This window comes from Gobio gobio (genome assembly GCF_949357685.1).
Source record: "Gobio gobio genome assembly, chromosome: 2".
Classification (NCBI taxonomy): Eukaryota; Metazoa; Chordata; class Actinopteri; order Cypriniformes; family Gobionidae; genus Gobio; species Gobio gobio.
The window spans coordinates 14,127,941-14,151,551 of record NC_137098.1 but is presented as its reverse complement, the minus strand read 5'-3'; the positions used below and the strand labels follow the sequence as shown (position 1 = coordinate 14,151,551).

Genomic DNA, 23,611 nt, shown 5'->3' with positions numbered 1-23,611 from the left:
GGCCCCTGGACTTGCTGTCATAGCAACAGGTCCGGAAACTCAAACCTGCTCAGGAGCGGTTTATTTCATGTAAACAGGATTAGGTTGCATACTTAAAATCTGTCCCAGCCACTGCTACTTTATTTCAAGAGTTCATTACTGAACCTGGGGCAATAATAATTTTAAATAATAAGAATATAAAAATCATATAAAAATGAGTATTTGAAAATATTATAATACTATAATGTTGTGTATAGTAGTACTATACACACAGCCACTTGATTGAGAGATTTATTTGTGATGGAATATATTATCATTTTATCAGAGGTTTACACACGTACAGTTAAAAGCCAGGTGGCTTTTTTAATTATATGATGTCATTACGTTGCTGTCTTGCCACCAGCCAATCGCTGCATTGCTGATCGTGGTTTTGAGTATCTGCCCTCTTCAGGGAACACAAGAACGTGCAGTAATCTCAGATAACTTAATCCAGATATTTTAATCCAATCCGCAAATTTGTTTGAAGAACCAAATTATCCAGAGATCAGTGATCACGATTAAAAGATCTGGGATCTGTCAAATCATCTCAGATGTATTAAGCGAGGTACGAAAAACAGACCCCAGCTGTTGAAATGTAATCTCTAGCAGTAGAAGAATCTGAGGAGCTTCCATTCCCTTTTGTAAACGTTTCTGCACTTGTGTGTGACCACAGCTTCCTGCCAACCCGCTTTGGTAGCCTTGTGGACAATGCCCTGGTGTACATTTCAGGTTTTGTGTTTTTCTGTGATGTGTGCCATGGTGACCCTACAAAGGATGACTGATTATAGATGATTGATGGTTAATATACAGCCTTTTGTTATTGTTATTGTTGTTATTATTATACCAATACTATTATTGTACCTACCAGTCACTATTTAATTTACTATTTTTATTATTGTCTATATTATTCTGCAATTGATATTACATTGTATTTGCTATTATTATTATTATTATTATCGTTATTATATTATACCACTTGCAATTATCAATCTATTATAGTTATGCTGGTAAATTATTGTACTTTTCACTAGTCACTATTTAACTATGTTTTATTATTGTCTATTCTGTAATTGATATTTCATATTCTATTGCTATTATTATAGTATTATACAAACTATGCTATTATCATTATATTATTGTATTTTTGATATTATATAATTATACTATTCATTATTTTATTAGCTGTATACTGTTTGTTTATTTCAATGACTATTTTTTTATTGACTATACACTATTTACTATTACTTCTCACTTTATCATGTATTTACTATTTGCATTGCAGTGTAGTTGTACCAAATCATATGTATAAAGGATCCATGAGTTATCTTTGTTATTGTATATTTAGAGTATCTACCTGTAAATATCTATCATTTTAGTGCTATAAAAAAACAGAAAGCAGCCTGCCAGTGTGATTTGTATTTGCAGATGTTTCATTTTCTCAATGACGGTCAATTCTAAGCACAAGAAAAGCAAAAATCGGTTAAATACAGAAAATGCCTTTTCCACTATAAGAAAACTTTATTTCATTTAATGTGAAAATTAAATTATATCTCAGTATGGGCGTCTTCATAATTCTTATTCAAGTATAAAAAGCCAAACGCATTACAAGCCTTTGACAATTCCTTATTAAAATATATCTATTTTATAAGTCTAACTATCAAGATTTTAAGTAACTATAGAATAGAACTTTTAGTATACCACGTACATCATAAACCACTGAAATCGGTTGATAAATGTAAACGTTTTTTTTGTTTTTATCCAGAAAAGCCGCAGCTCACCCGTTTACTTGCATTTGTTTACAGTGCAGTCTTGCCCTCAGCAATATGGCGGACGCGTTGACGTATTGCAGCAACGTTCTAAAGCGGCCAATAGGGCGTCTATGTATTTATTATGTCTATGCTCAAAACCACGATCAGCAATGCAGCGATTGGCTGGTGGCAAGACAGCAACGTAATGACATCATATAATTAAAAAAGCCACCTGGCTTTTAACTGTACGTGTGTAAACCTCTGATAAAATGATAATATATTCCATCACAAATAAATCTCTCAATCAAGTGGCTGTGTGTATAGTACTACTATACACAACATTATAGTATTATAATATTTTCAAATACTCATTTTTATATGATTTTTATATTCTTATTATTTAAAATTATTATTGCCCCAGGTTCAGTAATGAACTCTTGAAATAAAGTAGCAGTGGCTGGGACAGATTTTAAGTATGCAACCTAATCCTGTTTACATGAAATAAACCGCTCCTGAGCAGGTTTGAGTTTCCGGACCTGTTGCTATGACAGCAAGTCCAGGGGCCAGTTGCATAAACTAAGCCATTATGTTAAGACAGTGTCTTAAGATCTAGTATGAGCCACTAGCAGTTAGGCAAGTGGCATTCAGTCTTACTTTTCGTATCAAATTAAGCCAGTCTATGTTTTTATGTAACTGATTTAAAAAAAAAAATTATGAACAGTCTTAAAGAAAAAAATGTATGTCTAACTTGTAAGACTAGTCTTAATGGTTTATGCAACTGGCCCCCGGATGAGCTTCGAAGAACCAAACAATCCAAGATCATGCCAAATCGGCAACAATCAAGTCCAGCTAACTGAGTTAGCCACATACGAAGAACAGACCCCTGATAGCGACAGGGTCTCATCATGTGGTTCCACTTTCCCTGAAGTGCTTGGAGAGACACCGCACCGGACCATGAGACACCGGAAAATGCCCTGGAACTGGCCTGCAGTTGGATGTTTATTCCATCCCCCTAAAAAACACACACACACACACACACACACACTTACTTAAGAAATAGTTCACACAAAAATTAAAATGAGCTGATAATGTATTCACCCTAAGGCCATCCAATATGTATATGTCATATAAACATAGATATATATGTCATATCTTGGCCAGCAGAGTTTCATATTTGGGTGAACTAGAACTGCACAATTCTGGATGAATCACGATTTTTTGCTGTAATCCTACTTATCAAAGGTTTTAATAGAAATAGCAGAATAATTGTAATTTAAGAATAAGATGATGTAGTTGTTTGAATTAATATTCTTTTTACAATTAATCATGCAGCTCTTCCTTTAATACAGATATTGCCTCTTTTCAGATTATATTTTGATATCTGAAATCCGTACCTGATGCTCGAATTCGAGCTCTGATATCGTACCTCTTTGTCTGGGAAACCTTCAATGTGTGATAAAAGTTAGCTAGGCAACTAACTTAACTTAAGTTAACTAACGTTAAGAGTCACAATTTGTCAGTCGCCTGTCATAAAAGTCTTTCAAAAATATATAGATGAATCGATTTCAGGAAATTTAATTTATAATATAAAATATAATATAAGCTAAAACTATAATATAAATCATGTCAACTCATGTCTCAACTTCCACAGCTAAGTAGCGACATCGCTAGCTATTTTAGTCTGACTCTGGTGATCAACTAACGTCACTATTACTAATTATATAATAATATAACGACCAAATACAACCAGAAACAAATGTTCAGTCTTACTTGTGAAAGGTAATTCCCCGAGAACTGTTTCCAATTGTGCGGTGATTTGTACAGCCCCGAGCAGCACACGAAGCAGGCATTTTTCTCAATTCCTGTTATTAGAGTTATTGGAAAGTTGCCCTCCGCAATATGGCGGCGTCGTTGACGTGCGGTCCAGCGGCCAATAGGGCGTCTATGTATTTATTATGTCTATGAGGCGGACCTCCCTCGGACACATTTCTAACCGGCATGCATCTCGCGCTGATCACCGGTGATCGGTTCTGCGCAGATTTTGCTCATCTCAAACAAGCCTATTGTCGACTAACCTCCGCCCACAAGAACGCGCGAAAAAGGGGGCGTGGTCTTGTTGCTCCCGCGTGGAGAATAGGAAGTGTTGCGTTCGGTTGCGTTCGTATAGTTTGTTTGTTGCCATGTCGTCGTCGAGACGCTGTTATTTTCATCCCGGAGTCAAGTCACCTTTGTTTGGCTTTCCCAGGGACGCTGTACTTAGAGATCATTGAGCGCATGCATCCCCGTTATGGTAAGAGGCGTGACCTTTCCGGTAACGTGCGCTCTGCGTGCCCTGCGTGCGCTCTGCGTGCCCTAACGTATTTCTGAAGGAGGGACTTCATAGAACAGGGAAATCTTTCAAGTCGTTTTGAGGACAGTGAAAACAGCAGTATACAGATAAGTAAATTGTGTGAAAAATACTGTGTTTTTTTACACGCGAAACATGAACACATGTTATATTGCACACTGTAAACACGATCAAAGCTTCCAAAAAAAACACGAAAAACGGGACCTTTAATGCACACAATATACAAGGCAAGGCAAGGCAAGTTTATTTGTTATAGCACATTTCATACACAGTGGCAATTCAAAGTGCTTTACACAGAAATTAAGTTAAAATATTCGTAAGTGAATTAAATAAAAATATATATAGTATAACAGTTATAATAGGAATGAAAGGAAATACAAAATAAAGATGAAATCCCCTATCTGTGGTGGAAGAAAATGGAGAGTCAGGTTTACTTTAAAAATATTTGTCAGGTAACTGTGCGTTTAGACAGTACCCTTGCAGACAAATCTTCTTGGCCTAACTTGAGGGCGTTCTCTAGATGTTTTACCCATCAGAGCGGATCTACACGGTCCTTCCTCTCACCACCACGGTGAGAAGACCATTACAATAGTCCACCCTGCTGGTAATAAAAGCATGAACGAGTTTCTCTAAGTCTTGCCTGGAAACAAAGCATCTAATTCTTGCAATATTTTTGAGATGATAGTAAGCCGATTTAGTTATTGCTTTGACATGACAACTGAAGCTCAGGTCTGACTCCAAAATCACACCAAGATTCCTGACTTGATTTTTTGATTTTAGACTTTTAGCCTCAAGATATGCGTTCACCTTGAGAATTTCATCTTTGTTTCCAAATGTAGTGATTTCAGTTTTGTCTTTGTTTAACTGAAGAAAGTTTTGGCACATCCAACTGTTAACTTCTTCAATGCATTTACATAGCGAGTCAATGGGGCTGTAGTCATATAGGTGATAGGGCTAAGTAGATCTGGGTGTCGTCAGCATAGCTGTGGTATGCCATTTTGTTATTTTTCATTATTTGGCTCAGTGGGAGCATGTACAGGTTGAATAGGAGTGGTGCAAGAATTGACCCTTGTGGGACTCCGCATGTCATGGATGTCCACTCAGACTTATGGTCTCCTATACTCACATAATAACCTCTCCCTTCTAAGTATGACCTGAACCATTTGAGGACCATTCCGGAAAGCCCAACCCAATTTTCTAGCCTGTCCTTACATTATGGACTAAACACATTTAAAATATATTAACAAATGTCATTTTGGATTTTTTTCCCCCATGTGCTTTAGTATGTCAATATAAAAATAAGTGTACTTTATAAAATATAAATAACAATAATTATTTTAAACATGTTTAAGTAAAATATAGGTAGACATTATTACAAGCTGCATTTTTTAAAAGTGCACTTAAGTGTGTTTATAAATATTGTCATGAAAGTGTACTTTCCTTAAGTAAAAATGAATTAGATATTATTACAAAGTGCATTTTAAAAAAGTGCACTTAAGTGTGTTTATAAATATTGTCATTAAAGTGTATTCTCTTTAAGTACACTTAAGTGGCCTTTAATTTTAATTATATCATATTATCTGCAAGTGCACTTTTTAAAAAGTATACTTTTAAGATTTTAAGTACACAAAAAGTACACTTTCAATACAATTAAGCACACTACTTTTTCACAAGGGTATACATTGAGTGGAAATTATGTTTAAAATAAATGTGAAAAATGTAATAGTTTTACACAAGTAATCAAAAGTTCCCTTCCATACACAGGTCAGTGTAGTTAATTTCTATAATTTTGTAATGTATAAAGTTGGAAGATTCCTTGTATCAGATCTGTGTATTAAAGCGCAAGCCTAGGCTACTGCTCTCTATTCTGTTATGAATCAAATACAGAAAATCAATTGTGACATCACAGTACAATCAAGATGGAACTTTTAGAAAGTTGCATTTCAAGATGGTCTCTCATATTTGCGTGCTCAAAACTTGCTTTGTGTGCACATCTGTTTTTCCTTTTCTTCAACCGTTATCACTGAATTTTGATTTCTTGGCCACACATTTGCACAACAAAGAATTCAGCCAAGAGGAAAGTGCACATCTACAGATGCCAGAAGTCGACAACAAGTACGTTTTTACAAATAACTATTTGGCAGATATGTTAGTTAAAAGTACACAACGTAACCTACAAAACTTTGACTGAGCAGCTTTGTGCCCATAGCACAATTTCTACTACATTTGTGATTTTGAAAGAGCATGCGCAAAACGCGGCACTTCTGGCGGCTTCTCCAGCGGCCAGGGATTTCTCCTGCAGCACATGCCGCGGGACAATCAGATAAGCTGTCCAAAGCTGAAATTGATTTAATATCAAAATTGTGCAGCACATCAGAAACTCGTTCTGTATAACAGGAAACATTCATATTTAATATTAACGTTGCAAATTAATATAGAATAAACAGAATTTTTTATGAAGGCGTGGTAGGGAGACCGGGGATGGTTGTAACACGGGTCAGTTGTAACAACTCCAATCTGTCCAATCAGGAACTAGTTACAAATCAACTGATTCACTTTGAACATGCTCAGTTTAGTCCTTATTCCACATGTGAAAAAGTAGAGCTCTGTGGCAGACATAGCAGATGCTAATGTGAAAAAAATATTTTTGAGGTAAGAAAGTTACTTTTTTTAGTTTGTTTATATTTGTTATGGGAATTTCTGCTTTGTAGTTAAACTCATCAAATGTAAATTATGTTCCCTTTCGTTCAGTCACTACGACGTACGTTAGTGACTAACGAATGGGGGTTTCGCTTAGAAGCCTATCATCTTCGAGCATATAGAAAACGCCCAATGGCGTGCCAATGCCATGGGGCATGCGGAATTTGCATACGTAACTCCGCCTCACCGCGTGAGTATATAAGGAAGTACGTGGCAATATCGCATTATGTTTCTGCTTTCGGAGCCAAGAGTACCTACCTCTTCACTCCTCACAAGCTTTCTGAGACTCTTCTTCGAGACAAGCAGCTTTCCAGTCGGTGTTGGTGTGACTGCGCGTTCCAGTGATCGCATACTTCCTGCCTGCTGATCTGCGCGCCTGACAGCTGTTGGGCCCCGCCCCCAATGCCTTTCGCTCCCGAGATGCATGAGGAGATCACGCGGTCGCGGAAGTCCCCGTGCTTCCTGCGACCATTTGGTGGCCTCCTCCGCCTTCTCTGCCCTTGATGGGGCCGCGGCCTAGGGTACACTGGGTACACCATAAATTGTTTAAAAATTGCCTATCACGTTAAATTTGACATCGCTAGCTTTTAATCTAAATCACCACCACACGTTAGCATTTCGCTAGCCTGTTAGCTTGTCATCTCTGCACCCGGATCTCCCTTTTTCTAAGTTCATTAGTCTTCATTTTCTAAGTTCATTAGTTAGATTAGTAAATAGTGTCCAGCAAACGATTGTGATAAGTAGTAAGTTGGATTAATCAACAAACACGGTAAGTCATGTCTTCTCCTGTCATTGTCACTTGCACTTCATGCTGCATGTTCAGTATAGGCTTCTCCGCTGGCGAACAGGGCTTCACATGTGATAAATGTAAGGAGATAGTTAGGCTGACGGAGAAGATTTCAGAATTAGAAACACGCATCCATACTTTATCTGAGAGTAGTGAGGATGTAACATAGTGTTTCTCAACGGGGGCGGTACCGCCCCCCAGGGGGCGTTCAGAGCACAACGGGGGGCGTTGGAAGCAAGATTCTTGAAAGGGGGGCGTTCAGGTGTTCCTGGGGGGCGTTCACAAGTTTATACCAAAGATCCTATGCAAAGATCCAGGCAAGACAAAATTAAACATGTATGCTAATTACTTGCAAAATAATGCCTACTGTAAATTTTTAGGCATTAATCAATGCAATGCCTAATGCCAAAATGTTTTCTTAAAAGCCCTATTCGCACGGGATTTATTGCCTGGTGACCTCTAGCCATTTGTAATAATTGCGGAGGTTGTTTGTGATCTTAATCCAGTGCGAATCGGCCATGTCTGTAATTTGTAAAATTACCCCGCGAATGACCTACCATATTCCGCCGAACACACCCTGTGATAATATTAGTCCTATGCGAATCGCCATCTCTGTGATTTGGCCAGGATTTGGAGGGTCGTATATAACTTTTGCAAGGTTTTTGTTTCCTGTGCGCATTTGTATCCACATTTCGCGAAGAACGAAGGCTGCATTCATAACGCACACCGTTATAAATCCCTGTGCTGCTGTGCACATTATACTTTCACTTTAGAATTAGAGCCAATTTGGGAGCGAATTGCTTGAAAGGTGTGTTCAATATTATTATTAATGAAAAACACAAAAACAGAACAATACAATGACAAGCTCGCTTAAATGGGTGCTTTTACATTTAGCTTTAATCTTCTGCATTCATATTGTCAGTTCCTCACTCTTGTGATAAATGAAATCTCCTGCAGCTGGTCTGTGCTCAGTTCAGTTTTTAATTGTAACGATCTGTTCTCTAACTGAACTATTTTTATTACTAGGTTATACAAAATCAAAACGACGGTGGAAAAGTGATGTAACCGGTGTAACACCGACTATCGCAACCAGAGGCGAACCAACATTGAGTGGGGGCCCCAGGCAAAATTAACCAATGAGGCCCTATTTAAATTTTTTTTTAATACAGCCTATCTTCGTTATCTAATTTTACAACATACAAAAAGTAGTCAAAACACATAAAACCAATATATATATATATATATATATATATATATATATATATATATAAAACTAAATAAAGTGCTTTTGTTTAATTAACAAAATGTCAATCTTCATCTTCATAAGAGAAGATACAATACAATATCTTCAAAATACTGTACAACCTTCATATTTATAACCAATTGTCACCTTAAAAACGGTGCTTTGTGTGGTGGTGACAGGAACAAGAAATTATCCGACATATAGAAATATGGTTATCATTTTAATCACTTTATTTTATTAGTTTATCAACTAGCCTATGTTAACTCAAACTAATTTAATGTAGAAGAGCTGGATATACTTATTAGCCTACTAATTAAATAGTGCACATTTATATGAGACTAATTTAATTAGGCTGCTTAAATATATAAGCTGGGTGCATGGAAGCGGCGCACACGCTTAAAGCTTGAGAAAAAACACTGGCAAAAGTAATGATTATAAATGTGTCAGAAAAAAAATAACAAGGAGCCATTTTATTTGTTTATTATTAAACTAGTATTTTCTGAGTCAGTGTCGGCTGGAGAGATGAAGTTGACGATGCCGCCTCTCCGCTGCGTCTTGTGGACGCGCCTTTAGAGAGAAATGCACTTTTCATACGGATTACAACCAGAGAATATTTGTTTTCGATTTGAATTTGTTCGTTTAAAAGTAGACATTTCAAGCTTTCAGGCTAGATATATTTCTCATATATATGTGAGGCAAGAAGCCTGATACGCTTAGTTTCGGTTCATTTATGAGATGCGCTGCAGACAAAAGAAAGCACGCGTCCTGTTTGCTTTCTTTATTTTATCTATTTTAACTATTTGTTAGAGCGAGCGGCCAAGCCAAACGGATAAGTTCTCTTCATGCTTAACAAATCAAATCATGCATTTTATACAGTTTGAAGAAGGAGAGGAGGTGGCGAAAGCATTGCCTCAAAAGGCGGGGCCCCAGGCAAATGCCTGCCTTGCCTGCCCTATTGCGACGCCTCTGATCGCAACAAGCCTAGATAACATAACAGCACGCGGTAAGGAACTGTTGTTTTATGATACATCATATGATACAGCTAAATCTATAACGAAAAAAAAAACATTTATAAGTATTGACATCATATCCGGGAGATAAGTCAGTAAATACGAATAAAATCACACACTTTGCTTATCCTGTGCGAATGCATCCCGTGCGTAATTTCTAAATCACACGAGGTCCCCAGAAATACTAATCCCGTGCGAATAGGGCTAGTTCATCAAGTAGCCTAATTCACTGGTCAGGCATTATTGTTAACTCGCAAGACTGTAAGGAGAAAATGACAGTTTGACACTGTAATAACATTTAGGTAATGTATTAATTCCACCGTCACATCTGAGCGCAAAACGCTGCGTGGATAGTAGCTTATCAAGATAGTTAAAAAATAATTAATACTACAATAATTTAACGGTTCCTGTGTGTTTATTCTTGCTAGAAGCTTTTGTTTTTATTTTACTGATCATGAACACGAATTAATCATGACAAACCAAATTAGTTTTAATTTGTAGACTATTAATTAGGCTATAGCCTACCATTGATGAAAGCTGATACCAAGGAATTTAGGCCTATAATTCCTATAATTAGGCCTATAAATCATGATTATATAATTTTTTTATTGAAAGTAGGCCTAAGGTTAATGATTAGAACCCTGTGAAATCCATTAATAAATAAATACAAATATATATATATATATATATATATATATATATATATATATATATATATATATATATATATATATATATATATATATATATATATATATATATATATATAATTTTGTTTTTATTTTTTCAAATTCCGCTAATTTTTCCCCCTAATTCCGTCTTAATTTTTCTGGATTCCGTTTTTTGGACTCCATTTTAATGGTTAAATATTTTTTTAGTAATAAAAAAAAGCATGTCTAATTAATTTAAATAATGAAACCTATCAATTTTGCAAAAATTACATCTTTAGAGCCTTATGAAATAGCCTGTTTTCCCCCATCCAATTCCGTTTCATTTTTCAAATTCTGTTTTCAAATCAAATGAAGACCTGAAATATTAATTTAATAAAAATTTTATTCATATGAAATTAAACAGTTTTTTGTCAACGTGCTGCACTGAGCTTTATTGATAAAATTAAAACATGGAAGAGAACGTGATAATTCCTTAAAAATATAAGTTTTGATAATATTTTATTAGTAGTATTATTGCACTGAGACTTGTCTAAATTTTACTGTACAACAGTAATATATTTCTGTCAAATTAAACCGAACTTTTATTTTGACGGGTGGCCGTTTTCTCAAATGAACGGTAAAACGGGAAAAATGTTCAAGAAGTTCCTCTCAGAGCGGCTTGAAGATGAAGTTCATGTCAGGCTACAGAGGCTGAAAACACAGCGAGTGCTTCAGTGTGTGTGAGAACCCGCGTAATAAAACCTAAGTGCAAACATTACCGCTTTGTACACACACATATGTTGGTGCAACAACATTATGGGGACTCTCCATAGGCGTAATGATTTTTATACCGTACAAACTGTATTTTCTATCCCCCCACCCATAAACCCAACCATCACAGGAAACATTCTGCATTTTTACATTTTTAATAAAATATTGTTTTGTATGTTTTTAAAGCGATTTGATTTACAGGGACATTTAGAATGTCCTCATAAACCACTTTGATGTTGTAATACCAGTGTAATTGGTAAATGTCATTATACAAATTTGTGTCCTCATAAATCACATAAACAAGCACACACCGACACACACACACACACACCATGTCCCCCCACCAGTAATAATGGTGGTAGATATTTCATTTACAGTGAGTATGACAAACGAGAAGAAAGCAAGAATAGAGGAGAGAGGGAGAAGGAAAACGATGGTTTTGGGAAACGAAGCCCAGTTCAGTTCGACAAAGCTCATTGGACAGGTTGGCCAACCATGTATGGAGGTGTGTGCAGGAGAGAAGGGGGAGACAACGACTTGTCTGGCAGCATTCAATGCAGAAGGCAGAAGTTTGTTTAATGCAGTTTAAATTTATGTGGCTACATAAAATTAAAATTGATGATAAATCACTATTTCCCTTTGCAGTTTGACTGGCCCATTGGTTACCTGAAACACCGGGCCATTTTACCTGAAACAGCGGGCCATTTTACCTGAAACAGCGGCCCATTTTACCTGAAATAGTGGCCCATTTTACCTGAAACAGCGGCCCATTTTACCTGAAACAGCGGCCCATTTTACCTGAAACAGCGGCCCATTTTACCTGAAATAGTGGCCCATTTTACCTGAAATAGTGGCCCATTTTACCTGAAACAGCGGCCCATTTTACCTGAAACAGCGGCCCATTTTACCTGAAACAGCGGCCCATTTTACCTGAAACAGCGGCCCATTTTACCTGAAACAGCGGCCCATTTTACCTGAAACTGCTTATGCAAAAAAAAGTTGGCACAGCTGATGTTTTAAGAACTGTAGGGCTAAATAATTATATATTTTTTACATAATTTCAACACAACATTATCAAAAACAGTGATTAATAATCATAAAAACACATGGAAAAGGCATATATGGTATTGTATTATTGTCCCAAGCGATTTACCAAAAAGTGGCCCAATTAGCTGATATCACCCTACAAAAAAAGTTACGGATTTAATAATAATATTAATAATAAGGACAATAATATTGTGAATAATATACATATTATTATTATTATTACAACAGAATAATAATTAGCATACATGTAGCTCTTTTTTGGTTGTGTGTGTGTGTGTGTGTGTGTGTGTGTGTGTGTGTGTGTGTGTGTGTGTGTGTGTGTGTGTGTGTGTGTGTGTGTGTGTGTGTGTGTGTGTGTGTGTGTGTGTGTGTGTGTGTGTGTGTGTGTGTGTGTGTGTGTGTGTGTGTGTGTGTGTGTGTGTGTGTGTGTGTGTGGAGAGGGGGGGGGGAGGCGTTAAGGGACCTGGATAATGGATAGGGGGCGCTGGCCCAAAAAAGGTTGAGAACCACTGCTCTATAAGGTGCTGGTGGGTACCACTGCATGGTGTTACTTGTGAGTCCAGTGCTGTAACAACCAGGATTGCCCAACTGGTCATATGTGAAGACTCTTGGAGGCCGTCTCTCCCTGACTGGTCGCTGATATCGCTGTTCATGTCCACAGTGAGTTCCACTTTGAACAGGTGACTGCACTACGGACGTTCCCTCCTCTAGAGCAGTGTCCTCTTGAGCAATAATCTCCTGTTGTCCTGATGTGTCCCTCTCTGTCAGTGTATCTCCACTATCCTGTTCCAGCTGGTAGTCCTGTTGCTGAGGCTCAGCATCCTGTGAAAGTTGTTCAGCTTCCTGACTGACTGTGTCTACTTGTATCACAGGGAAAGGCTGATCCATGGGTGGATAATATCCATAGTCATCTTCATCACTATCCTCAACATCTGCTTCTTGGTGTTGTTGCTCCCTTCCTTTGCGGGTCCATGCTGTGATTTGTCTTTTTGCTTTAGCTGGTTTTAATGGTACTTCCAGTGGCAAATGGTCACACGGCAACAGCAGGTTACGATGCAGTATCCTACCTCCTCTCGCCTTGCCTTGTTCTAATATTACTTCATATATGGGCATGTCTTTTCCCACCTGCCGGATGACTTTATGAATGCAATCTTCCCAGTGGTTTCTGAGCTTCCCTGTTCCGCCCCTGGGTGTCAAGTTCCTGACGAGAACCCGGTCACCCTCGTGCAATACAGAACTCCTTACTTTGCGGTCATAATTTCTCGTACTCTTTTCAGCACATTTTTTTGCGTTTGTCGTTGTGATCTCATATGCCTCTTGCATCTGTTCTTTCCACCTTCTCATATACTCCTGATGATCAGCGGTTCCAGACTCTGGTGTCAAGCCAAATAGTAAGTCCACAGGTAATCTCGGTGATCTTCCAAACAGGAGGTAGAAGGGGGAGAAACCGGTGACTTCACATCGAGTGCTGTTGTATGCGTAGATGAGCTTGGGCAGTGACTCTCTCCAATTTGACTTCTGCCTCTCTGTGAGCGTTCTAAGCATTTGCAGCAGTGTTCTGTTCAGACGTTCCACCTGTCCGTTGCCTTGTGGATGGTACGGTGTCGTTCTTGAGCCCATCACTCCACAACTCTTCTTCAGCTGTGCAAACAACTGGTTTTCGAATTCTCCTCCCTGATCATGATGGATCCTCAGGGGGAACTACAAACTTTTTCTGCTTTTTTCAAAACGGTTGGAGCCTCTTCTCTCTTGACTGGGCTGACTTTGGATTTCAGCACGCCAGACATCGCACTGCGAAAAAGCCCTGCATCATGATGGATCCTCAGGGGGAACTACAAACTTCCTCTGCTTTTTTCAAAATGGTTGGAGCCTCTTCTCTCTTGACTGGGCTGACTTTGGATTTCAGCACGCCAGACATCGCACTGCGAAAAAGCCCTGCATCATGATGGATCCTCAGGGGGAACTACAAACTTCCTCTGCTTTTTTCAAAATGGTTGGAGCCTCTTCTCTCTTGACTGGGCTGACTTTGGATTTCAGCACGCCAGACATCGCACTGCGAAAAAGCCAGCCTGTCCTCCTCCAAAAAACGACACCATAGGTCGTTTGTGCATGCAGCATATTACGACCTATCTTCACGTTTTGAAATTTAGCGCCCTCTAGCGGTCTGATAAATAACGACAGTCTCGTTTGTTGGGTGTGTCGTCATCAAATGAACTTTGACCGGTATGGAATATGACTGCGGTTGTCAATAAAAACATGCAATGAGAGGAAGGAGTGACCCTGAACCTCATAATCCAGGTGGGTTTTATTTTATGTTCTTTGTAAGTTATCTTTCTGATTGTCTGCAATTCATGTGTAAGTGCAGTCTGACGTTTACAAATCATTTGCGAATGCCACTGAACTAACGCGATTTTACCACAGTAACTGTAACTTAGCTGTTAGTTAGTAAAAAAGCCCCGTTACCACAAAGCTTACCATATTTATTTTACCACAGTAGCTGTAGTTTTGTTGTGGTATTTGTATATCCATAATAGTAACAAAGCATCGTGCTTTTAAAACTGTGGTTTTACTGTGGTATTTGTAGTTAAAACACAGTAACTACTTATACAATGCTTTTACCACAGCAAAAGTTATAAAGCATGGTAACACAACACTTACAATTGTTTTACCTCATTTACCATAGTTGTAATGTGGTAGTTGTTGTTAAAGCACATTAAACACCTATTTCCATGGTTTTTACCTCAGAAACCATAGTTTTACTGTGGTGTTTTGTAGTAAAAGCATATTAACCACAACACTTGCAATGCTTTTACCACATTAACCATAGTTTTACTCTGGTATTTGTTGTTAAAGCACATTAAACACCTCTTTCCATGGTTTTACCACAGTAACCATCGTTTTACTGTGGTATTTGTTGTTAAAGCACATTAAGGTGCAATATTGACAAAATTGGTTGACAGAATCAGGTTCAGGTTCAGGTTCACTGCCTATTCAAGACTATAGCCACACAACAATTAAATGTTAGTGCATTCAGATTTATAGGCACACATGGTAACCAGTCTGTGACCACTCATACAGTCCTGGTTGTTTGATTAGTGTACTCTCAGAGCTTTTGTAGACATACAGCTTTTTCCTTTTTGACTTGGTCATTTACTCTGCATTTAGCTAAATGTATATAGTGTTGGTAAAACTAATCCTAGCTCATCTTTTTTTTCAGGTTTTTGAAACCCAACCCAAATCAAACTCATCTTTATATCATTTCAATATTTGAAATCAATCTGTTCTTTTTAGAGACCCCCCCCCCCCTGTATTTTTTTGTACTTTGACTGTCTTTATTTTTCTTTTCTTTAAAAAAACATCGAAAAATGGCATCTGAGTCATTCAGACAGTTTAAGGAATGGCTGGAAGCGGGAGAAACCATGGCAGATGAGTTGGAAACAAAAAAAGTAAAAAAAAATATGTTTTATGGTTTTGGCCTAATTATATATATATATATATATATATATATATATATATATATATATATATATATATATATATATATATATATATATATATATATATATATATATATATATATATATATATATATATATATATATATATATATATATATATATATATTTATTATTATTATTATTATTATTATTATTATTATTATTATTATTTTAGCCTTCAAAGAAAAGAAAGCAGAAGGGAACTGAAGGCTCCAATGTTTCCTGGAGGAAGAGAGACCAGCATGGGAACATCGTACCACAACGTGTTAGAATCGTGAAGAATCGATCTGGTCAGTAAAATATATAGTTAATTTGTTATTTACAAGTGTTTATGCTTTTGGTCAGCAGTCTGCTTTTTCTATTCTACGTCATAATATTTTGTATTTGCAGTTAAATCTTCTGGCACTAAGGATGTTGAAGATGTTGAAGAAGACGTTGATGAATTGCAAAGAAGTGAAATTCCACAAGAGGTTCCAAGTCTTGGTAAATATATTGAACTGACAGCCTAAAAAAGTCGGTCTTTATTTAAACGTAAAAATGTGACATATAGGTAACTGACAAACGTATGTAATGCCCATTTTTATGATGCATATGCAGTGTCAAAGCCAACTAAGAAATTCATTTGGTTTTATTAAAATGTTTGTGTAACTGTCTTTTTAAAATATTTTATTAATTTAGATCAACATCTCCAGAGACTAAAAAAACTGCTAAGCTCGGTCTCTGCTTCAGTGGAAGTAGAGGAGACACCCACCATGTCTGCATGGACCAAAAGACAGGTCATCACTGAAGAGAAATTTAAAGCCGCAATGCCCGAGCTCTTAAATTGCATGTTGGCTGCAGAGATGGTAACCCAGCATTGCTGTCAACAATGCAAAACTGTTGATGCTGTTGTCCGGTGTCTAGACTGTGTTCCCTCAGGAAGTCAGTTTTTCTGTTCTGCATGTGACTCAGTCATTCACAGAAAAAATGTGTTCCATGACAGAGAAGCTATGATTGATGGTTTTTACAAACCTATTCCACCAACATCCTTAGTGGTGGTTGATGAAAGTGGCCAATATCAACTCTGTGAACAAGGTATGTTCAAGGAATTTAGTAGGTGTCCTCTCACCATGTTTTCAAAATGTTGACTACATGTATAGTGGTACAATATAAGCTCTATCTGTAGTTTGTAGACTTTACTAATATTCATGTCTGAAATTGTATTTACTGCAGTGTGTATGCTTCCAATTCCTCCACCAATACAAATCTGCTCCTGTGGTCCAAACCAAGACTTCACAGCTATCCCAGGAAAGCAGACTGTCTTGGTAACTATCAATGGTATGTTGTCACGTCTTTCTACTTGGTATTCCATCAGAAGGTGACATGATGTCAAGCATAATAATGGCTTACTTTTATTCTTTTGTTTTGTGCTGTACAAATACTAGTAAAATAGTTGTCACATCATTGTTTTAAGGTCCGTACAACCTGTGCCTGCCTAGCATATGCTGCCCACTTTGTTCTTTTAAATGGACTCCTGGAATTAGTGACTTGCTTGGATGTAGATACTGGCCAGCAACCACAAGCTGCCAAATGTTGTTCAAGTTTGATGTGCTCACATCATTTGGGCAGATGAAGTTGGCAAGCCCAGCTTTATCCCAACATGCATTTCTCAAAATGCTTGAACACCGATCTCTTTGCACTGGTCGGGTAAGTACTGTTTTTAATTTTTTTTAAATTCAGAAATTCAAACTTCAAAATCTCTCATTAACCAAAATAATACCATCTCTCTTTCCAGACGGGTAGAATTTGTGGTGATACTTTTCATAGAGTCTTTCGAGAGTTTGCCTTCTGCAATTTTAAGAAGGAAGATCTGTGCCTGATGGAGCCCTTTAAATGCCCAGCATGCACACCAGACATGCTGGCTATATCTGCTGATGGCAATAGAAAGCATTACCGGTTTAAGAAGTCCAAAGGGTCAGTGTAATCATTTTACAATTTAATGGGTGGCACAGTTTTGCAGTGATCTTTTTGCGAGCCCTGCAATAGACTGGTAGCCTGGTTTAGGTTGTACATTACCTCTCACCCAATGCTAGATGGTCTTGGATGGTCAGATAGTTTTTTATATAGAAACTATGCTGCAGCTTATTGTTAAAACATGTAACTTTCCATATACATACAATTTCAATCCTATATCCTATCTAGCATTGGGTGAAAGGTGATAAACCAGGCTATCAGTCTATTGCAGGGCTTGCAAAGATCACTGGGCAGTTAAACAACATTAGGTTCACATAATTGTATAATTAGATTTTTATTTGAAATTCATAGCATAGAAAGTAACAAAATATACAATGCATTAATGTTCAACATTACCATTATACAACATTATAAGTTAATATTTGTACACCAACTGGAAATAGTGTATTAAACCAGCTTGTGATATTTCAGATCCAAACAATACATTTTTCAATATTTCTCACTTCTGTAACTTGATTCCATGCCTAATAAAAAAAAAATAAAAAATAAAAAGTAAATCACAACATTTTTGAACTTCTCACGCAAGTTAATGCAAAATGACCGAATTAATTTCCATTGGTGACATAAAACATGATACCCTAAATCAGCGGTTCTCAACCCTGGTCCTCGAGGGCCACTGTCCTGCAGAGTTCAAACTCCCCTGCCTGTAGCTTTCTAGTAATCCTGAAGAGCTTTATTAGCTGGTTCAGGTGTGTTTGATTAGGGTTGTAGCTAAACTCTGCAGGACAGTGGCCCTCCAGGAGCAGTGTTGAGTGCCTGCTCTAAACAATGTTCCAGATCAAATGTGATGTGGTAACTTGATGGATAATTGTCATTAATTTGAGAAGAATAAAGCATTTGATTATGTGATTTATGTTGTCAATGAATTCTTCTTATTTAACAGGACAGATGGACCATCTCTTTTTGATGGATTGTTCATTGCACAAGATGCCAAAGTGTCAGTCTTTGTTGACCAAATCAGAAGCCAGATGATTAGTGTAAGAATTTATTAAACTCAACAATTCTTAATTTTTTACTAGTCCTGTGTTGACATTTTTCTACTTTCAGAGGACAGGTAAGGATGTCTGTGGGCCGGCAACATTTACAGCAGCCAGAGAAATATCACAGAAATCCAAGGCCAAGGTGGATGAGGAGGGCCTTGAAGTAGCTGTGTGCAGACATGGAATCTTGTTGCAAGGCTTGAATCACTACCGTGGTGAAATATATGCCTACCCAATGTTTCTGCAAAAAGAGCTGGCACAAGCTGCAAATACAACTTTCTTTTGTATGGACATCACTTGCAGGTAGATAACCATTACCAAATGATAACTGATGTTTTCACTGATATTTTAATATGTAGTAATCTATGCAATGTAGGCACGTAATGCTGTGAGTTGCTAAAGATATTTATATTTAAGATATAATGGACTTGCAAGCTTAATATTGTAACCATGTGATTAGTTTACTGTTACTACAGTTTAGTCCAGCAGATAGAAGGCAACATTAGCATTACAGCATTAGCTGTGTTCTTTGATTGTTTACAGAAATTGTAAAAGTCACATTGGTCCTGGTTTGTCTCCTTACCATTTTGCTGCCATGCACACCAAATACAATGTGGTTTTCTCATTACAGGTATTGGCCATATTTGGAAAAGATGGCAGAAAAGTTGCCTGAGCTGCAACCCCTTACAGTGATGAAGCCTTTTCTCTCTGTAATGCATGCCAAGGCTCACACTGGCAAATGTGTGTGTGTGTGTGTGTGTGTGTGTGTGTGTGTGTGTGTGTGTGTGTGTGTGTGTGTGTGTGTGTGTGTGTGTGTGTGTGTGTGTGTGTGTGTGTGTGTGTGTGTGTGTGTGTGTGTGTGTGTGTGTGTGTGTGTGTGTGTGTGTGTGTGTGTGTGTGTGTGTGTGTGTGTGTGTGTGTGTGTGTGTGTGTGTGTGTGTGTGTGTGTGTGTGTGTGTTAAATGTTTTGTCAACCTGTTGTATGTGTATGTATGCATATGCATGCATACTGTTACAAAACAGCTGGACTGTCTGTAGGACTGTCTGCTTCCAAAACCATCCTTAACACTTTAACCAACTACAGTTGTGAAAGATTCTAATGATAAATGTATTGATCTTATGTTTTGGAGCAGGTTAGGTGGGGTGGTAGAAGCCAGGATGGTGCAGGAAATACTGTTGGTGAAGAGGTGGAACAGGTCAATAGCTTCCTTTCAAGGGCAGCTCTTACCACAAAATACATGACCAAGTCAGGTTGGTTAAAGGTGAAAAAAAAGTGTTTTGACACTACACATTAGATTGTACAATTGATTTTGCCATCTGATTTGTTTTTAAAGGAAGAGCAGATATGATAACCGTGCTGGCCATGGGATGGAACCAGAGGAAGGTTGAGACTCTACACAAGACACTGGCGAAAAGATTTGTCAAAGTAAGAAGGCAGCACTGCATGTTAATCCTCTGGGTTCTTCTGAAGTGTATTTGTAATGGTCTTGTGTTTTTTTTTTAATACTGACCTTAGGCACTTGTTGGTTAATGACAAGTATTCAACAGACTTTAAAATTTTAGATTTTTTTTTCAATAAAAATTTGACAGGTACTTGATTGTATTTTTCAGATGTCATTTGTCACTAATGTTTTAAAGTTGTATTGTTTTATTCTGCAATGGCAACAAATGTAGTATTTTTAAAATGTTCTATTTATTTAATTTTCAAAATAAAATCTACATTTCAATGAATCCTACAAAAAATCCTACATTGCGTTGGTATTTGCCAACAATTGCACTCTTGTATACATGTTTGAAACTAAATTTAACTAAATTTATACTTTGGTTTGTAAATTTTTACAAATGGTTTGTAAATTTAAATATGAAATATAATGTCATGCATTTAGAAAACTGCTATTGTTATTTTTTAAATAATTCTGTATATGTCCTTTGTATAAATGTTATTGAAACGTATGGTTGTCCTACCTTAAAAATCTAATACTGAATTGCCTATGTTAACAGCTTTAGAGATTAACTTTTGGGGCTTATGTTTTTTTGTTATTTGTTAGACTACACAGAGAGCAGAAATTGAAACAGCCAAACTTGAGAGTCTCAAGCAAGAGTTTAACGTCTCTATGGAGGATGCAGATCGGTGGGTGTGTGATGTCAAGAAATGGGCAGCCACTGGTATGTCATGTAGTTACTGGTGTTTAAATTAGTACTTTATTGCCATACATTTGGCTTGTTTTTTTTTTTTTTTGGCTGTGATACTGTTTTCTGTAATGGTCAACATTTGCTTGTTTCTTTTTTTTTTTTTTTTTTAAGAGAAACCTAAAACTCACAGTAGCCAGGAAGAGCTCCAGAGAGAAATTGACGAGATCATATATTCCATCCGAAGAAGGAAGCATGATTTGTATCGACAAAATGGTATTTGCTACCACATCACTCAACTTTTTATTTACATTTTTGTTTCTAATATAATATAATATATATATTTTTTTTAATCTTGCAGACAGCAGCCAAACAAGGCAACGAAAAAGGCGGAGACTTGGTGAGCTCAAAAAGACCCTCCAAGAGAATATAATGCACTACAATACCCTTCCTGGCTGTGGAGAGAAAATTGATGCAGATGCAGCATGCAGTGATGATGTAATTCTGCCTTGGGAAGCACAAGGAGATGGTAAGCAATGTGTATTTATTATTATTATTTTTTCGCTTTTAGAAATTCACAAAATTCAATTGACTTTTAATACAAGTAATAACACTGTGCTAGACCTAAAGCTGAACATGTTTAAGTGTTAATTTTTTTTTCCCTCCAAAAAAAAGTGGTGAGCCTCCGCTTGAAGAGGCGACTATTTGATCAGGTCATGCTGGTCAAGCGCATGGAAGAGGAGAAAATAATCATTGTGAAGGAGATGAGTCAACATTATCAATATCTGAAAAAGGCACTGGAGAAACAGGACCGCTTCATTCAGCAGACTAAAGAGGACATCAAAATCAATAGTATATATATTTATTTTTTATTTTTATTAATGTCCCAGATTTGGGAATTCAAAACTCTGCATTCAAACTGCAGTATGTTTCCAACTAAATTGTTCATGAAATGATGCCTAATTGTTCATGTACATTTTATTCACTTTTCACTTTAGATTCACCCAGAGGGCTGACCGAAGAGGGACACAGGGGACTGTACTGCTGTATTTTACACAAACGGCACATTCTGCAGCAGACACTGAGTGCTGTCACCAGCACCTATGCCTGTGTTGACACTGGTCCCTCTTTTTTCATATTGGAGGAAGACAAAGAGGAAAGTGAAGAGGACTACAGCAGTCCAGAACTTTCAGAGGAAGAGGTTTAGACCATTGGACTTTTTTTTTCTTCTTTTTTTTTTTGGATCAAATAGATTTCTGATTTATAAACAAATAAAATAAAAATGTAATTCTAACCCTGAGCTACTGTCTGTTCTTTCTCTTATACCAACTTGGGTCTGCTTACATAAACCGCTAATACTAGTCTTACAAGTTAGTCATCAAAAGACTGTTCATAACTTTAAAAGTTATGAACTTTTTAAAAAAACATCTGCCTGATTTGATACAAAAAGACTGAATGCCCCTTGACTAACTGTAAGTGGATCATAGATCTTAAGACGTTGTCTTAACATAATGGATGGCTGTGTTTATGCAACTGAACTTAAAAAAAAAAAAAAAACTCTGCCACAATTACTACATAAATACAGCTAGCCTGCTTAACTTACCATACCTTTTTACTGGACATTGCATTACACCTCCACTGTTGCATAACTGTTATTTATGAATTGTACTTTTACTATATTCAGTTACATTTTTGCGCTTTTAAGGTCATTTATTTCTTATCAATTTGTATATCCACACTTAATATTTAATGTTTTATTTATTAATATTACGTTAATTACAAATACTACCCTTTTTATTCTTCTGTGGATAACACTTAATACTGTAACATTAACTACATTGGTCATCATGAACAACAGTGAAATATAGCAAACAGTATTTGATTAGGGTTGGAACTAAACTCTGCAGTGCAGTGGCCCCTTCAGGACCGAGTTTGCCCATCCCTGCTCCAAGATTTCAAATGAATGTGTCAGAAAAGAGAGACATCAAAAATGTGCAGTGTTGGGGGTTCTCCAGGACTAGGATTGGGAAACACTGATCTAAGCCATAAGAGCTTATCAGTATCTTGACATTATCAGTAAATGTTTGTTAATTGTGTGCATGTTGCACTTTGTTGTCATTGTTGTTGTAGTTATTGTAGGCTATTAGCGTTGTTGTCATGTAAAAGCTATTAATAGCCAATATTTGATAAAAAGATGTTGCCCCTTTGATCTATTACAGACAGACAGATCCAGTATAAAGAAGGATGGTTAGGGTTAGGGTTAGAGTTAGGGTTAGGGTTAGCATGTCTACTAATGGCCAATATTTGATAAAAAGATGTTGCCCCTTTGATCTATTACAGACACACAGACAGATCCAGTTTAAAGAAGGATGGTTAGGGTTAGGGTAAGGGTTAGGGTTAGAGTTAGGGTTAGGGTTAGCATGTCTACTAATGGCCAATAATTGATCAAAAGATGTTGCCCCTTTGATCTATTACAGACAGACAGATCCAGTATAAAGAAGGATGGTTAGGGTTAGAGTTAGGGTTAGGGTTAGCATGTCTACTAATGGCCAATAATTGATCAAAAGATGTTGCCCCTTTGATCTATTACAGACAGACAGATCCAGTATAAAGAAGGATGGTTAGGGTTAGGGTTAGGGTTAGAGTTAGGGTTAGGGTTAGCATGTCTAC

The 23,611-nt window shown here is 37.1% G+C and overlaps 1 protein-coding gene across 3 annotated transcripts; it reads left to right on the top strand.

Annotated features, from left to right (window-relative positions):
- The first annotated feature begins 14,073 nt into the window (after positions 1-14,073).
- On the top strand, positions 14,074-22,240 carry LOC307122801 (uncharacterized protein). 3 transcript variants are annotated; one of them, XM_079811022.1, is made up of 16 exons: positions 14,074-15,767; positions 15,994-16,108; positions 16,209-16,301; positions 16,497-16,892; positions 17,031-17,135; positions 17,272-17,504; positions 17,593-17,771; positions 18,715-18,808; positions 18,879-19,114; positions 19,945-20,062; positions 20,146-20,237; positions 20,860-20,977; positions 21,116-21,217; positions 21,303-21,470; positions 21,617-21,793; positions 21,940-22,240. In XM_079811022.1, the coding sequence occupies exons 1-10, from the start codon at positions 15,687-15,689 to the stop codon at positions 20,051-20,053; spliced, it is 1,641 nt and encodes a 546-aa protein (XP_079667148.1). In that variant the 5' UTR covers positions 14,074-15,686; the 3' UTR covers positions 20,054-20,062; positions 20,146-20,237; positions 20,860-20,977; positions 21,116-21,217; positions 21,303-21,470; positions 21,617-21,793; positions 21,940-22,240. The 3 variants fall into 3 exon arrangements, with proteins under 3 accessions (XP_079667148.1, XP_079667146.1, XP_079667147.1); XM_079811020.1 differs by having other exon boundaries at positions 19,942-20,062; XM_079811021.1 differs by lacking the exons at positions 21,617-21,793; positions 21,940-22,240 and having other exon boundaries at positions 19,942-20,062; positions 21,118-21,217; positions 21,303-21,334.
- Positions 22,241-23,611: the final 1,371 nt, after the last annotated feature.